The 17,840-nt window shown below is 48.3% G+C and overlaps 1 protein-coding gene and 1 non-coding gene across 2 annotated transcripts; both read left to right on the top strand.

Moving 5' to 3' along the window:
- Nucleotides 1-6,422: 6,422 nt before the first annotated feature.
- On the top strand, nucleotides 6,423-17,252 carry EEF2 (eukaryotic translation elongation factor 2). Its single transcript, XM_048831195.2, has 15 exons — nucleotides 6,423-6,572; nucleotides 7,822-8,036; nucleotides 8,562-8,743; nucleotides 8,835-9,046; nucleotides 10,093-10,271; nucleotides 10,866-10,971; nucleotides 11,328-11,441; nucleotides 11,648-11,786; nucleotides 12,217-12,412; nucleotides 12,705-12,963; nucleotides 14,007-14,114; nucleotides 14,719-15,072; nucleotides 15,607-15,789; nucleotides 15,925-16,057; nucleotides 16,442-17,252. The coding sequence occupies exons 1-15, from the start codon at nucleotides 6,570-6,572 to the stop codon at nucleotides 16,633-16,635; spliced, it is 2,577 nt and encodes an 858-aa protein (XP_048687152.1). The 5' UTR covers nucleotides 6,423-6,569; the 3' UTR covers nucleotides 16,636-17,252.
- Nucleotides 11,019-11,085, top strand: LOC125627359 (small nucleolar RNA SNORD37). The gene has a single exon (XR_007353991.1). It is a non-coding gene; the product is annotated as a small nucleolar RNA SNORD37 (small nucleolar RNA).
- Nucleotides 17,253-17,840: the final 588 nt, after the last annotated feature.

Below are 17,840 nucleotides of genomic sequence, written 5' to 3'. Positions count from 1 at the left end.
TAGGGTTAATTGAAAAATACTATTTATTTTGTTTTTTACAGTGCAAATATTCGTAATCAAAAATAATAATATAAAGCGAGCACTGTACACTTTGCATTCCATGTTTTAATTTACATCAATATATTTGAATATGTAGAAAATATCCCAAACTATTTAAATAAATGGTATTCTATTATTGTTTAGCAGTGCGACAACCATTGCCTTATATTATGGAAACACAAAGGGTTTTAAACCTCTCATTAACTCTTCACCATTTACCTTCCCTGTTTGCATCAGACAGATTTTCAGAGGCGCTCAGCTACTATTTACACACCAAAAGAAGTGGCCAGATTTTTCAAACGCAGGTCGGGTCCTGCTGAGTACTTGAGAAGCTGGCTCGAGAGCCTTTCGTGGATGGGAAACTGATGACAGAGTGATCAGTGCCACTCTTCTCTAACCTTTTCATTTTCCACCTCTTATGCGTTAGCATCAGGCTGCAAAGTCTGGCTTGCAAACAGCCTGGAAATATTTCTGTTCCCTTTAGGGCTCATACCCTCTGCCACTTTTGTTCCAGCTGTACATTTGGGGTCTAAATCTAGTTGAGTCCATTTAATGCTAATAGCTTCTGGACTCAGGGCAGGTTTACACATAAAGCGCAGCATCAGCGCAGCTGCTAAGTGAAGACACCCCTACACGACAGGAGTGTTCTCCCGTTGGTGTAGTTAATCCCCCTCCCAGAGGTGGTAGCTAGGTTGGCGGGAGAAGCTCTCCCATTGACCTAGTCCTGTCTACACAGGGGGAGTTAGGTCAGTATAACTGTGAGCCGTGCTGTCTACACAGGGGGAGTTAGGTCAGTATAACTGTGAGCCGTGCAGACCTGGCCTCAGTAAATGACCATGGGAAATTCCAGAGTGAGCTCTCCTCAAATAAAGTCTGCAGCGTTGGTGACTCAGGAAGTGGCAAATCCTGGAACTCAGCACATCGCCTGAATAACTGGGGTCACCGTGGGGAGCACACAGAAGAATCCCCACCAACAGCCCAGGCTGTGGAGCCACTCCGCAGCGGCCCCTGCAGCTTGGGCCTGCAAAGCCAAGGTAGCTGATGTGCCACCTACAGGAATAGTCACTGATCCACCTGCCCTGCACCACTCCTCCCCTTCCACCTGCTGCACAAGGAGTCCACCGTGGAGCTGAGCTCTGTGGCACGCAGGGGTTATGTGCCTTATGTACTTCCAGGCAGCCTGGCTCCGGGCACGGTGGGAATGTGCTTCCAGGGAGAGGGGCCACGGGGACGGGATTTGCCTATAGAAGCCCAATTCTTCAGTCCTCATGCAACCAACACTGCCATTGACTTCAAAACTAGCGGCCTGAGTGTGCACCTAGGATCTTGGATGGGGGCGTACTCAGGCGGCTGGTGCTGCTCTCCCATCAAGGTAGGAATTCTTCGCTTGACCTTGGGCTGTCTACATGGGGGAAGAGGTCAGCTTAACTATGCCATTCAGGGGTGTAGATTTTTCATGCCTCTGAGCAACGTAACCAAAATTTTTAGCATAGCCTAGGCCTACATCTACCCAGGAATTACACCTCCTAGCTGCAGTGTAGACACACCAAGAGGAGAATAAGCTCCCAGACATGCAAAGGGAGTGCATGTAACCAGTGCTGGTGGGGAAGAAAGAAATTTCCAAGAGACTTTCGCACATTGACAACAGCGACAAATATTCACTGAAGACAATTTCCCTGACAGGCCGGTGTGTTAATCTGGCCAATGGTGCCCAACTTAAATTCTGGCAAAATCCAGGGTTTGTGCTAAAAATGCAAACAGTTACCGTAGCAACTGCAACAGCTGATAGCACCTCATGTCACAGGGAGAAAGTACACCCCCAGACAGACTCAGTGGGGCAAAGCAATCCCTGATGTAACGCCCCTGAAGCCACCAGAGTTACACTAGGAGTGAATTTGGCCCTTTCTCACCCATAGACGCTGCCAACCGCTGTCTGTGATCATTCTTAAGTAAGCTGGGGGAGGAGGTGTGAGGAATTCAACAGGAGACTGCTGACTGGCACGGTAGTTATGAAACAAAGTGACTTTGTTGTGCTCTAACTTTTATTATTGTAGTTTATTGAAGTTTGAAAAAAAAGAAATACAGTTCGTATCCCATAATGCTGTTTATCCTGATTGAAAAAAAATAAAAGAGAGGGAATATATCTATCCTCTAAAGAAGGAGAAAGAAAGAGTCGGGCCGCCTGGATTCTCACTGTGTGACCCTGGGCAAGTTACTTAATCGCTCTCTGCCTCAGTTTCCCCATCTGTGAAATTGGGACAAGGCGACTTCCCTAACACACAGGGGCTGGGGGAATCTTCATGAATCAACATGACTGATTTTCCTCTCGGACCAGGTCGACACGGCTGTAACTCCATTGCCTTCAGTGAAGTTACTCCTGACTTATCCCCATGTGAGATATGAATCTGAAGAGGTTTTTGAAGCACTCTGAGATCCTGTGAGGGAAGCTGTTCATGGGGCAGAGTAAAGTTTGAGATGGAGCAGGGTAGATAGCTGATATTTAGGCCATGTCTACATGTCGTATTGTAGACGACACTATCATCAGCCTAGCCATGTCTACACTTGGGGATAGGTTGTCTTAATTTTTCACATCCTTGAGTACCTAACTTTTAAGTACAGACCAGGCCTTAGGGGCCATAAGGATGTATTTTCTGAGTCATACTTTGTTTTTTACATGCATTTTAACAGAAAACAAAACATCCAGAGTAAGCTAATTGCAGAATGGTTAAATACTGAGCAAGGTGCAACTTCTGAAAGGTTCTGGATTAGGAGTGAATTTCTCACCTGGAGGGTGTGAATCCCCAGACCATCCCCTGATACAATTGGGCTTTGTGCAGTGTTGCTGTGGATCTTTTAAAGGGATGCGTCCTGAATGCAAAAAAGTTACCACACAGCCTGAAATCAAGCAGGTGGCTCAGCTCAGTGATGGACTATGCTGCCCCATAGTCACTCAGATACTCCACTCCCCCGTGCAATTTAGGATCCTGATTTGATCCAGCCAGCTTCACTGGTCTGGCCTCGCTCTACCCCTCTTTCAGCTCCTCCTTTCACCTAGCAACCACCTCCTCTCTGTGTCTTCATGCCATTTCACTGTTGTTGTGAGAGCCGTCCCCCCTGCAGCTCCTGCCTCTGTCAGCAGTGAATGCACTTTAAGGGGAGCCTGCCTTTTTAATGTTTCTGCAGTTCATATCAAGTCTGTGGAGGGAACAGAGCCAGGACCCCACCCTGCCAGGAAGCAGGATGAGCTTGCATCCTTCAGGGCCCAGTGCAAGATGCATTTGTTTACACAATCCTCTAATCTATGCTAGTAAGGAATAGATAGGCCAGCACTGGCTCGTCTGGAGAAAAAGCCAGATCACTTAAAGGAGCCGAGTAAAACCATGGCAATATGGAGATCATTAGATGCTACGTTTCATTTTATCGATGCTCAGGTACCACAGCGATGAGCCCAACTAGACAGATATGGGCCACCCATTCCTCCACCTGCAATGAGCTGACCATTCTGTCAAAGCGGGAGGAGTTCTGCAGTGTGGATTTCAAGGAGACATTTTAAAAGCCTCCCTCGCTGCTGGGCACAGGCAGAAATCTCCCCCCCCACGAAGATCTTCGCGAAGGTGACGCCTGCGAGAATCGAAGCGCACGACAGAGCAATATACACAGGCACCCAAGGGCCAGGTTTCAGTGAAGGCTCTAAAAATAATTCTCTTTAGCACCTGATTTATGCAGGGCTGCAGAACAGCCCTGCTCTCCCCTCTTGGCAGGCCAGCAAAACACAGGAGCCAGCTAAAGCAGCACCCCTGGGAGCTCTTGGCTTGCAGTGGAACCTCCCGTGCTGTAGGTGTAGCTGCTGCCTCTTTCTCTTGCAGAAAGTACATGCGCAGCACAGGCTCCCTGCAGAGGTTTTCATCTCCCTTCCCCACCCCCTCCTTCAATATTTAATGCAGGCCTCTGAGGCCCTCCCCCCTGCTCCCCCCCCCCTTGGTATTTTGATTATAAGCACAGAAATAATGGAGCTAATGCAGCAGTAAAGATATAAAAAACAAAACACAGAGGCCAAAAAAACCAAGGGAGGTTAATATCAGCCGGGAACCCAAAGTGCTGAATTATTCCAGCTTCTGTTGAATTGTAAGCATCTGGCAGCAGCTGCATTTTGAAAGCTCTGACAGCAGCACTGTAGGGGGCAATGGTTTCAAGGAGAATAAGGGTTCTAAGACTCAGTCCACAAAATAAAAGCAACCCCGAGCAATCGGCAGTGCTGTCTTTTCACGAACTCTTTAGGTGTACATTTAGGGTGATAAATTAAAGGCTTTTCCTTTGATTTACAGCGGAGGACTGGACCAAGCTGGGGCCCAATCTGGGAAACCTTCCCTCTCGCAGCTGTTTCCTTAGGCTTCAATGGGACACCTCACACAGGATTACTGGCTTGCCTAGGGAATTGCAAGATCAGGCCTGGGTTTCCAGCTGACCAAACGTTAACACAGTGAGCCAAAGGTTAGTGCTTCAAGAAACGGTGGCGCTTTTTTTAAAACACCCTTATTTGCATCTTGCTTTTAAGAACAAGACTAGAGAGCCTGCAATGAGCAAAGCACAGGTGCAAGCCTGTGCTTCTGCAGAGACCCTGTGTCTTAATCAGGGCTCCACATGGACTCTACCCATGCAGAGCTCATTGCAGGATCAGGGCCAAAGCAAGACATAATGTATACAGTCTATAGTCTGGAGCTGTTATGAATCATCTCAGGCTGCACTGCATTTTGCAAATTAATTCAGAGACCCTGATTCTCATCTGCTTTGTGCTGAGGTAACTCAAGTCAATGGTACCATTGTAAAATTGATGAAACTGAGCAGAGAATCCCAGTTTCCTTTAGGGAAAGGAAGGTATTACTACCTACACTTTTAATGAAAGGAAGTGAACTGCCCAAAGAATGCAAAAGCAGATATTTTAATCTGCTTATTCCTTATTATGTTGTTTTATTTAACACATACATTTTAGTTATGTACTTTGTAGGAATCAAGATACATAGACAGCTCTACAACTTTAATGTTTAATGCTTTAATGTGCCTTGTGTGGTCGCGGCTCAGTGCTCTAAAAAACCCACCTCCATGAGGGGCATAGCTCCCAGCGCTGGGAGCTCCCAGCAGTTTACACTGGCGCTTTACAGCACTGCAACTTGCTGCGCTCAAGGGGGTGTTTTTTCACACCTCTGAGCAAGAAACATACAGCGCTGTTAATTGCCAGTGTAGAAGCCGTAGTCATCACTTGTTTTCACCAAAGTTTTCTGGGAATTTCCTTAGAACCCAATTCTCCTTCCAGTTTAAACAAATGGCAAAATTTCCACTGATTTTAACAAGAGCTGTATCTGACCCTTGTTATAATTTATTATACAAGAGTCTGAACAAAAATTAACTGATGTAAACTACTACAGTCCTATCTAATCATCATGGTGAAGTGAGTCATAGAGAGATAACATCATCGGTAATTACTTTTGTTTTCATTATGTGTTTAGAGGATTATATTCATTTGCTTAATTCCATTTAATCATGGTGTGTCAAACAGAACCAACATCCAGGACTAGCTTGTTTTCTTGATAAATGTTTTAAGCAGAATGCACTTTCATTCACTGTGTAGTGGTTTTACTAACATATTTTACATGTATCCTATGAAATGTGGCCCCAGTCCTGGAAAGGGATTTGAGTGGACAGATCCTCATGCCTTGCTGGAATCCCACTGATTTCAATCGAACACCAGGCAGGGCCCTTTGAGGGATCATATATCTGTGACCCATAACTAGAGGGTCAACTGCAGAGGATCTGTGTTCCAGCCTTGCACCTTAGCCCTAGGTTGTGAGTGTGACTCAGATCACAACTCTGCATACCACCCTGCACTAAAAATGAAGTTGATTTCACCCACAGAGTAGGATACTTTAGGGACAAGTATTAAGGGACTCCCAGTTCCCCAAAGAGCTTGCAAATATGAAATGCGTTACTTATGTATATGCATCAAACCCACAATATCTAATACCATCCTTCCTAAATCTTCCCCACGTTTTATTTTTCGTTTACTTTAATTTTAAAAGTGGAGAGCTGGTTATTCCCTGTTGTATTGCTTTGAATCATCAGTGGAATTATATAACTTGTGTTAAAGATTAAACAGCCCAAGTCTCCGCCTATGTAGCGTTTGTAGTAGTTCCAGGGCTTTGCCCTGTGGGATACATGAGTGGACTGGCGACTGGGGCTCCCCCTATGTACAGCCACGTGGTTACAGCATGTCCCTTCTTACAGAGTTAAAGGCCCTTCGGACCATAGAGAGTCCTAAAGGGCATGGGGGAAATAGAGAGGCTCTGACGCATGCGCCTTGGGCAGCCCGCTATCCCCGCCTCTACGCCGGCTCCGGCCTATAAGAGGGCTGGTCGTTGACGTCAGCTTTCTCTTCCGCCCGCTCTGTCCCCGCCAGCGAGACAGGGCCGCAGCCGCCGCCATTACCGGTCCCCTCCTTTCCTCCACTCCCGGAGAATCCGCCGCCATCCGCAACCATGGTGAGCCATCCGCGCCCCGAGGGCGGCTGGGGGGGCGCGGGGGGCCCGGACCCAGGCGGGCCGCTGGTTATGGCCGCCCCCTGGCCGGTATCGATCGACGGGGCGGCCTGGGAAGTGGAGGTGGGGCGGCCTGGGAAGTGGGGGTGGGGCGGCTAGACCCCTAAATACTTCCTCCTCCTCCTCCCCCCCCCCCCAACACTCCTGGGAACTGTGGGGCCCGGAGCCGGGCGGGGGGAGGAGGGTGTCCTTCCCTTTCCTGGGTGTGGCTTGTGCCAACCAGGGCTGTGCTCCCTAATGGGAAGTGGGGCAGTGTGGGGGGGGGGGGGCTGGGATGTCTCTTCTCTAGGGGAGATCTGCCCCGGGCCTCTGTTGGAGTGGCCTATGGGGGGACCCCCCGTTCAAGGAGGCCCCTTCCCCAGGGGAGTTCTGGTTGCCTCTCGCCGTGGGGCAGTTGCTCGGTGGGGTCTGCTAGCCTCCCCCTTGGGGGGGGGGGGGGAAGATCAGAGACCTTCCCCCTCTGCAGCGTATGGCTGCGCCATTGGGGAGGGGGTAAGAGGCTCTGTGGCCTGCTAACTCTCCCCAGCCTCCGTGCTGTGCTGAGCGGTGGTGGTAGGCGTGAGCGGGTCCGAGTCTGCAGCGGTAGGCCCAGCGAGGCTGGTCGGCCTCCGCCCTAGAGAGACCGGCTCACCCGAGCCCGGCTCTCCTGTCAGAGGGGTTGGTTTGGTGGAGCCCTGAAGCTGCCGTGCGGCTAGGAGTGATGTGGCGGGGTGGGGGAAGGCAAGTGCCAGGATGATGTTTCTGGTCTCTCCTCTCTGGCCAAAGGGAGGTACTGCAGCCTGGTGGGAGGGGGGGGGCGGAATGTTTCCTGCAGAGAGGTAGTAGCGATTTTATGTAACTCTGCAGTCTGGAGTAAAATCCTAGCTTGGATGCTTGGGTGGCGAAAGAGTGAGCTGATGCGGAAGGTTCTCTCTGAGTGGTATAGGAACAGGAGTGACGGTGATCTTAAGACTGGGATACACGGGAACTTATTGACCCTAAGAGCCTATTAGGCTTCCAGGGATATTGTCTCCCCCGAGGCAATTAGTAAAAGCCACTGGTTGGGACATTCAGCTAGATGAGAGCACACTGGAAAACTCTGCTTTCTCTGAGTTGCCCTGTAATGTCTGCCGAGCGATCTATTTCAGCGTGGCACTGCTATGTTTGGATTCCTGGAAGAACTTGCTCCTGATCATATAACCTTCTCTTCAAGGTGAACTTCACAGTAGACCAGATTCGGGCCATTATGGACAAAAAGGCCAATATCCGAAACATGTCTGTGATTGCCCATGTAGACCATGGCAAATCCACCTTGACTGACTCCCTGGTGTGCAAAGCTGGTATCATTGCTTCTGCCCGTGCTGGTGAGACCCGTTTCACCGACACGAGAAAAGATGAGCAGGAAAGGTGCATCACTATCAAGTCAACGTAAGTTCCTTTCCTTCGAGCATCCTGGTGTTCAGCTGCTTCTCTTCCTTGAGACATGGTCTGATTACAGGACTGGGACCCAAGAACTCCTGGGTTCTAGTTCTGTTTCTGATACTAAGCTGGGGGGGAAGAAGAAGAAACTGCTTAATGAAGTGCTTTGGTTGCCACCAGAGGTTTACTTCCCTGCAACCTAGGGCATTGTTTAAATGTGGTAGGAGTACTGAATGTTGGCTTGTACATGGTGCATCAATTAGTACCTCTGTCTTGGTAGTCAAAACAGTAAATTAAAACTTCTAGGTTAAAACGTTCCCTGTTAACATAGTTAGATGGAGTACTAACTGGAATCCCTGGAGTGGTTGGTTGTTGCATTTCTTTAGCCAGCAACTTAATGGTCTCCAACTTTTATCTGGAGTATGCCGAAGAGCTGCCTGAGCTAAATGTGCTACAAATGCATTGACAAAAATAGAATGCCTTAAAGATGAGCATTCTCATGTAGCACTTCTCTTATGTATCTTTATTTTTCAGAGCTATCTCTCTGTTCTACGAGCTGTCTGAAAATGACTTGGCCTTTATCAAGCAGAGCAAGGATGGTTCTGGTTTCCTGATCAACTTGATTGACTCTCCTGGACACGTAGACTTCTCTTCTGAAGTCACAGCTGCTCTCCGTGTCACTGATGGTGCCCTGGTTGTCGTGGACTGTGTCTCTGGTGAGAACTGGTAGCCACATGTAGATGCATGTTGTATAGAAACAGCAGGCTAGTCCTGCAGTAGTAATCGCCACGGTTCTGCCCCCTCCAGGTGTGTGTGTGCAGACGGAAACTGTGCTGCGACAGGCCATTGCTGAGAGGATCAAGCCTGTCCTGATGATGAACAAGATGGACCGAGCTCTGCTGGAGCTTCAGTTGGAGCCCGAGGAGCTGTACCAGACCTTCCAGCGTATTGTGGAGAACGTCAACGTCATCATTTCCACCTATGGGGAAGGAGAGAGTGGCCCCATGGGAAACATCATGGTAAGGAGAAGAACCAAGGGAATGTGTTCCAAGTGAACAGCTGCCCAAAGCTTTCCCTCGGGTGTTTTGAAAGGCGTCCTTTTCCTTTGAAGCAAGGAGCAGTTGTCTTGTGTTCCTCTGGCGGTTACTTCCATTGTAAACGGGCATTGTTGACCCAGAAGAATGTTTACTATAATACAGTATGGGTCGTTGGCTTGAAATACAATTGACTTATGATAGTCATGCTTCGGTTTGGATGCACTGAATTACAGGTTTAATCGTACTGCTATCTGACCTACTTAGTGTCAAACCACCCCTCAAATTCCTGGTCAAATTGAAACCCTCACCAGCTACCCTCTTCCACTTGATCAGGTCTTGTATCTCACGCTTCTTCTACCTATGCTGGTATAGGTAGACTCTCCACTTTAGAGTAGAACGTTCTTCTAGGCACTCTGGTTCCTCAACTATGCCTTGGAGGGTGATACCATGGATCCATAAACAATTATAGGAATTGCGTCACCTTTGAATGGACTAGTATGCATTCATGTAGCAAATTTTTTATCAATTTGCTAGGAGCCCCTTCCAATCTGGGTCTCAAGTATTCTTCTCAGCAGTCAGTCATGAGGCCTTGCAACCAGTTAATAGCCAGTAGCTTTTGTTTGGCCAAGTCTACCTCTTGCACCCAAAGCACTTCACCTTCCCTTTGCTTAATGAAACCATACTCGGAAGTGTGTAGTGGAGCTGGGTTGCCTGCTATTCATCCACTGGGAAGGTACCCTAATCAAATCACTCAGCATAGGCATACGTCTAGTCATGCAACATCTCTGGATCACTAATCAGTGCAGGTAGCTGGTGAAGGCCTGAAGACATTCAGTTAACTAGTGTTTTTTGCTATCCGATTCTCAGTACTAAAGCTGAAATTGAGGTGGTGATTAGCAACTGTTGCAGCACTATGGAAGGCAGGATTTGCTTATCAGTGGAGCTGCTACAGTTGGGGGGGGGGGGGGGGGGGGGGGAGGGCGTCAATACAAACTTCACCTGAGCGCCACTCGTCTGACCTCTTTCAGATTGATCCTGTGCTAGGTACTGTTGGCTTTGGTTCTGGCTTGCACGGCTGGGCTTTCACTCTGAAACAGTTTGCTGAGATGTACGTTGCGAAGTTTGCCGCAAAGGGTGATGGGCAACTGAGTGCTGCTGAGCGTGCCAAGAAGGTAGAGGACATGATGAAGAAGCTGTGGGGAGACAGGTAAGTGACTGGAGCTCCTGGCTCTAGTGCTGCTGATTTGAGCCTGGTCTTGCCCTATCGAGTATTACCTGGGCTACACCTTGAAACTGCTCCCTGGAGCAGTGACCTCCATAACGAGAGTTGGCAGAGCACAGAGGTGGTCTCTAAACTCAGATCAGGCAGTGGTAGGGAGTACCTGTATAACACAGCTGTAGATCTCCAGAAAGGGGGAAGACTTGAACTCTCCTGGGCTGGGAGTGAGGAAGCAAAAGTATGGTAGCACCCAAAGGAAGGAATCCTAATTAGGGTAGATGGCTTAGTGACGACTGCTTTGCAAATCGTTCATGGGAGGGACTTTAATCTAGATACAAGCAGACAAATATTAGGGGATAGGAACAGGAATACACCATACAGGCAGATGTATCTCCATTTTGCTTTGGAAGCAAGTGACTGAAAGTGCATCAAATCTCAGGAAGTAGAGGTAAGCTCATCTCAAAACAGGTCTTTGACTTGATAAATCCTTCCCTCCATACTGAAAGGCCAGCAGAATAAGCAGTCTTAATTAAACAAGATGGAGAAACTGCACCACAGTGCCCTCTGATTTGATTTTTCTAGATATTTTGATCCTGCTTCTGGCAAGTTCAGCAAATCTGCTACCAACCCTGATGGAAAGAAACTGCCCAGGACTTTCTGCCAGCTGATCCTAGACCCCATCTTCAAGGTAACTACCATGGTACTCGGTCTCCTCTTAACTGGCAGTGGTCTGTGCATGATGATGGCAAAATTTCTTCACTTTGACCTGACTTTTGTTTGAAGAAATTTTAAATATCTGACAAGCACAGCTGACCTGTGCAGTAAGGGAAGTTGGGAGAGTTAGTGGTCTCTAGACAAGAAGCTGTTTATAAACCTTCATGTATCTGATCAGCTGACCTACTAATTGGCAGATACAAGGGTTGCTGTTAATAAGACAGTTCAACTGCCATTTACTGGCTCTCCCTGGAGAATGAGCATGAGCTGCTTTCTCTGTGAACTGGGTCGCTTGATGCTTTCTCCCCTAACTTGGAACTCTTGCTCTAGGTCTTTGATGCAATCATGAACTTCAAGAAAGAGGAGACTGCTAAACTGATTGAGAAACTAGATATCAAACTTGACAGTGAGGATAAAGACAAGGAGGGCAAACCCCTACTGAAGGTAAGAACTGACCGGGCATTGCCTTGGGAAGACCCTTGCAGTTAGCTTTGCCTGTATCAGAGTAGGTTGCTAAGCTACTCTTTCAACACTGGCCTGTTGAGAGATCACCTGTCTGCACAACTTGGATGATAAACTAACGAGTGGGGGCAGTAGTATGAGCACAGATGGGTTTGCCTGAGTCTCATGCCTCCAATCTGCTTTTTCAGGCTGTGATGAGGCGCTGGCTGCCTGCTGGAGAAGCTCTGCTGCAGATGATCACCATCCACCTGCCTTCCCCTGTCACAGCTCAGAAATACCGCTGTGAGCTGCTGTACGAGGGCCCCCCTGATGACGAAGCTGCCATGGGTATGAAGCACTTGTAGTGTGCAGGAGCATAACTGCATTAAGGCTGTAAAATGCCCAGAGCTGCTTGTTTGCTTTTCAACAAGTATACAGCTGGGCTGAAGTTCTTGTAATTACCGCACCTGCAGCCTTTCTAATGTGGATCAGACAAGCTTATTAGTGAGCAGCTTTCCTGTGGATAGCTGGGCTAGCCAAGTACCTGGATAGTAGCCAGAGTGTATACTAAAGGCTCAGTCTATATTAATTACAGTGATCTCTTGGCACATGGCTTTTCCTTGCCAGTTGGGCTAGCCAACTACCTGGATGGTAGCCAGCAGGCCAGTGTCAAACTGCTGCATTCTGTCTTAGAGTTGATTACTTTGCTCCAAAATGAAGAGCTCTGGTAGTGGAAGAAAGGACCACAGGTCAGCATTGATGGCGGCTTCTTTCCCAGGTATTAAGAACTGTGACCCCAAAGGGCCCCTGATGATGTACATCTCTAAGATGGTGCCAACCTCAGACAAAGGGCGTTTCTATGCTTTCGGACGTGTCTTTTCTGGTCTCGTCTCTACTGGCTTGAAAGTCAGAATCATGGGACCAAACTACACTCCTGGCAAGAAGGAAGATCTCTACCTGAAACCAATCCAAAGGTCAGTAAAGGCAGGGCTGATTTGGATTGATCCCATGTTGAGATTTAATGCCTCATATATTTTTTTACGATGCAGGTTCCATATTTACTTCTACAGTCCCAGCACTTGGAGTGACAGTTTTAGTAGCTTCCTGATGTTTGTTTGTCTTGCTTGTCTAGTCAGTCCAGAGACCATGCCTCTAGCTTTCCTATGCAAACTTGTCACTTCTAGGCTGCGATCCACTCTCCCTTTCCCACCACAGAAATCCTTTCTAAGGAACCATCCAGATTGACTCAAGTTTTTCTTAACCCAGGACCATTCTTATGATGGGCCGCTACGTTGAACCCATTGAGGATGTGCCTTGTGGTAATATCGTTGGGCTGGTCGGTGTTGACCAGTACCTGGTCAAGACCGGAACGATCACCACCTTTGAGCATGCTCACAACATGAGAGTGATGAAGTTCAGCGTTAGCCCTGTGGTGCGTGTGGCTGTTGAAGCAAAGAACCCAGCTGACCTGCCCAAGCTAGTAGAAGGACTGAAGCGTTTGGCCAAGTCTGACCCTATGGTGCAGGTAAGGGACCTGTGAGGCAACTCTTCAATAGCAGTTGCCTGGGGATCTAGGATATCTGTCAGAGTATTGTCCACAAATTGCACATGTAATGATGCAGCCCAGTACCATAGAGGAACCATGTGTTCTCGTCTCCCCGAGCTGCAATGACTGGGATATAGATCCCTGTCTCCCCGAGCTGCAATGACAGGGATAGAGATCCATTTATTTTTGGTCAAGGTCCAGACTCTAGAGCAGGGGTGGGCAAATTTTTGGGCCCAAGGGCCACATCTGGGAATAGAAATTGGATGGCAGGCCATGAATGCTGCCAAAATTGGGGTGGGTGGGGCTGGGGATGAGGAGTTTAGGGTGCAGGAGGATGCTCTGGGCTGGGACCGAGGGGTTCAGATGGTGGGAGGGGGATCAGTGTTGGGGCACAGGGGGAGGCTCATGCACAGGCTCTGAGCAGTGCTTACCTGAAGCAGCTCCTGGAAGCAGCAGCATCTTCCTTCTCTGGCTCCTACGCAGCCAGGCTGCCCTGTCCACAGGCACTGTCCTTGCAGCTCCCATTGGCTGGGAACCACAGCCAATGGGAGCTGCGGGGGCAGTGCTTAGGGCAGTGTGCACACCCCTGGCTGTCCCCATGTGTAGGAGGGGTGGGTCATGCCACTGCTTCCAGGAGCCACATGGATCAGCCCCCAACCTGGCCGCAGCACAAGAGCAGTGCAAGCCGCAAACCCCGCTCCCCAGTGGGAGCTTGAGAGCCAGATCTGGCCTGTGGGCTGTAGTCCCCCAGTGCCCCCCCGAGAGAATAAAAAAATAACAAATTTGCAGTACATTCAAAAGTACCCATCCGTTGGATTTGGCCCATGGTCTGCCTATTGACTGCCCCTGGGTTGGGATCAACTGCAAGCTGTATGTGTAAAGATCCAACATCTCAAGTGACCTTTCACAATATAGACCAGTACACACTGATGCTTTAATGGAGTCCTAGTAAGGAGTCTTTTCTCTCTCTCCTCCTCGTCCCTCCCCCCACCCCCCCATTGCATGACTGGTCTCTCTTTCAGTGCATCATTGAAGAGTCTGGAGAGCACATTATTGCTGGTGCAGGAGAGCTGCATTTGGAGATCTGCCTGAAGGATCTGGAAGAGGACCATGCATGTATTCCAATTAAGGTAAATCTGTCACATCTTCCCTCTTAAACTAAGCTCAGAAGAACTCAACTGAAGGCTGAGTGGGTGAAATGGCTGCAGATCTAGTCAGTCTGTGAACTCCTGGATTACTGGGAACAGATACAACTACTGAAGCTGTTTTCATAGTGGGAAAACACATAGTAGCTCTGTAGGTAGCAGATCATGAGGCTGCAGCAAGGTGTGGAATACTCCATCTCCAGCACATGGACTGACCATAGCTGAGAGTCGGGAGTTTCTAACCCAGCTGAGCCACTGACTTCTCCTAATTCTACTTTCATTAGGTGTATATACAAGTCGATAAAATGGGGATGGATGCCTAAAATGTTGTGTACGGAGTAAGTCTCCTACAAAGGGTAGCTGATGTCTAGTGCAGCAAACACTTCAGAGTAGTAACAGTTGTCTTGTGTTTCTGGCATATTAATGCTGATTGTATCCAGCACAGATTAGCAGGACATTCAGTCTTACACTTCAAAGGCCTCTTATGTGGTTTGTGGGTGTAAAATAGGCTTCATAGCTCAGGTCAGTGACAGTATTACTTTACCCTTTCCAAATCCTCTGGAAGTAACTGGTGACTGGTTGTCTGCAGAAATCTGACCCTGTCGTGTCTTATCGTGAGACAGTCAGTGAGGAATCCGACGTGCTGTGCCTTTCCAAGTCCCCCAACAAGCACAATAGGCTGTACATGAAGGCCCGACCTTTCCCAGATGGATTGGCTGAGGATATCGACAAAGGCGACGTCTCTTCCCGTCAGGAGCTGAAGCAGCGTGCACGCTACCTAGCTGAGAAGTACGAGTGGGATGTCACTGAGGCCCGTAAAATCTGGTGCTTTGGTCCAGATGGCACTGGCCCCAACATCCTGACAGATATCACCAAGGGAGTGCAGTACCTGAATGAAATCAAGGACAGTGTTGTGGCTGGCTTCCAGTGGGCTACTAAGGAGGTAGGTGACAACACATTCCTGTTCCTTCCTGCCTCCCCTTCTTTCTCTCCTCCCCCCCCCACCCCCATCCTAGGTGGAACACCAGTAGGGCAGTTGCCTGTGGGAGGACTGCAATATGGTGCACTAGCATTGACTGGCGTATCTTGATGCAGCTGCTAAAATTGCCTTTCATTTATCCCATAAAATAGAGGAGACTCTCTCCATTTAACAAGGGTTCTGATATGCCAGGCCACCAGTAACTCTTGGGAGTATCTTGCTTTGGCATCTGGATGTACAGAATGTTCCATAGGCAAATGTCTGCACAGTATGAGACACTGACTCTGAGCCAGGGGTGGTGGCATCTGTTTCTAGCTCATTGCTGTTAATACAGTTGTCACCTAGCATGCCCCTGCTAGAGAACAGTTTGCAAAGCTCTGCAGGACTTGGTTGGCACTGCCCTGTGTTTGGGACCTGTCGCCAACAAAAGGTGGCACCTAGTGAGGGGCCTGTGGAATCTCTCCGCTGGTGGCTGATATCTGGGTTTTGCCCTTTCAGGGAGCTCTGTGTGAGGAGAACATGCGTGGAGTCCGCTTTGATGTGCATGACGTGACCCTGCACGCTGATGCCATTCACCGTGGCGGTGGGCAGATCATCCCCACTGCCAGGAGGTGCCTGTATGCCTGTGTGCTCACTGCTCAGCCACGACTTATGGAGCCCATCTACCTTGTAGAGATCCAGGTACTTACACTCTGCTTAGCTTCGGATCTAACATTTGCAGTTCTTCAAGCTGCAAACAATTCTACAATTAAAGGACTGACTTTTTAAGCTTAAGATGGAAAGCAATGCCTGTAATACAAACTTTCTGTGTACCAGTGTCCAGAACAAGTAGTTGGCGGTATCTATGGTGTCCTGAACAGGAAGCGTGGCCATGTCTTTGAGGAGTCCCAGGTGGCAGGCACTCCCATGTTTGTTGTTAAGGCCTACCTGCCCGTCAACGAGTCTTTTGGTAAGTGACCTTCACATTGTTCTTGCTCCATCTGATTCCTTCTACAAGCCTAAGCTCTTCTGTTAGAGCTCCATGGAGCTTGCACTGACCTTTAGAATGTTTAGAGATAGGTCCTCCCAGCTGATTACTTCCTTCACAGGGTCATGGTGCATGGTCCTAGTAGTTACATTCTTCCCTTAACCTCTTCTTCTTTTGATCCTGAACTCTCTCTCCTCCCTCAAGTGATTGGAACACAACAGGGGTTTCTTGGGACTTAAGAGAAATTAGAGCGCATGGTATTTAAGTATTTTGGTTTTGCTCTTGGTGACTGTTCCTATCTCAGAACCTCATACTCAGATGTGTGCTTCTCTCAACTCTTATCCCAATGGACTTTTTCCTCCATAGGTTTTACAGCTGACTTGAGATCCAACACAGGTGGCCAGGCTTTTCCCCAGTGTGTGTTCGACCACTGGCAGATCCTGCCTGGGGACCCCTTTGACAACACTAGCCGTCCTTGCCAGGTTGTTGCTGAGACCCGCAAACGCAAAGGGCTGAAGGAAGGCATCCCGGCACTAGACAACTTCCTGGACAAATTGTAAAAGCTACCCCCAACACCAGTTTAAAATCACTTGTCGTTGGACTCTGAATAAACTAACTAGCATAACATCAAATGCAGCAGGCAACTGTAGACTGCAGTGACCATCTCTTTGCATTATACTTAATCAGTTTCATAGCAATTTTGAGACTTTCAGAAAAACCACATTGATATTCAGCCTTATAGGTTTCTGTGTTGCACATGACTCATTGGGGCCCTACTTGGTGCCATTGTAACTTAAAAACATTTCCACTTGATGCAACTCAAGTTGCCTGGTTCCATATTTATTTGACACATGGGGAAAGATGCTTTCCTCTCTGCAGGGATTGGGCAAAAGGGGCATGGTGGGGGTAAGAGGGCACCTGACTCTTCAAAGGGGGAAAACATAATACCCAACAGCTTGCAAACCAAGCAAAACAGTGTGGTAAGAAGAGGGTTTGCTTGAGTTAATGGCCTCTAGTGTGCGCTTTTTTTTTGTCTAGGGGAGGGGGATGTGTAAGGGGACGTCTAGTTGGGCAGAAACTCAAAGGCAGGAAGATCTTGTGCAGTGTGATTGTCATCATGAACATCAACAAATGTATTAGTGCCACTGGAATAATAAATTTGATATGGTGATGAGTATTCAGCTGGATTCTTGTTCAGTTTCACTTCATTCCAGGCATAGTCCAGCAGAAAGGAAACCTTCTAGCTCAGGGGCTGAATCTAGCTCCCCTTCATTAATGATTCAGAGCTGCTGGCCTGGAGTGTCTTAAGGCAAATAGCATCATCCTGTGCCTGGGGGAGAGATGTCCCCAATCATAACTGCTTGTACAGAATGGGCCATGGAAAAAGACTGGCACTGGTAGAGAAATCTGCATAATTATTGCATGACAGGTCTGCTTGGGCCTTATGGTTATCAGGCCTCTCCATCAGGAAAGTACTTGAAGACTGGACAAATCTGTAGTTACAGGACTAGAACAAATGTTAATCTTTTAACTTCAAGTACAAGAATGCACAGTTCAGCGGCTCACTTAGAAAAGCTAATCAAACCTGGGCCTGTAATTCATGGTTAGCAAGAACTCTGTACGGCAAAGGTGGCGTGGATCCAGTAATGTAGCACTGTGTGGTCCAACCTGAACGGTTTGTTTCTGCCATGGTTGTCAAGATGGCTGCTAGCCTTGTATAGCTATTTAATCCTGACGTACAAGGTTTAGGACTCTTCTGTACAAA

Source organism: Caretta caretta, chromosome 25 (assembly GCF_965140235.1).
Source record: "Caretta caretta isolate rCarCar2 chromosome 25, rCarCar1.hap1, whole genome shotgun sequence".
NCBI lineage: Eukaryota > Metazoa > Chordata > Testudines > Cheloniidae > Caretta > Caretta caretta.
The sequence above is the reverse complement of the archived record's forward strand: the minus strand, read 5'-3'. Positions and strand labels throughout refer to the sequence as shown.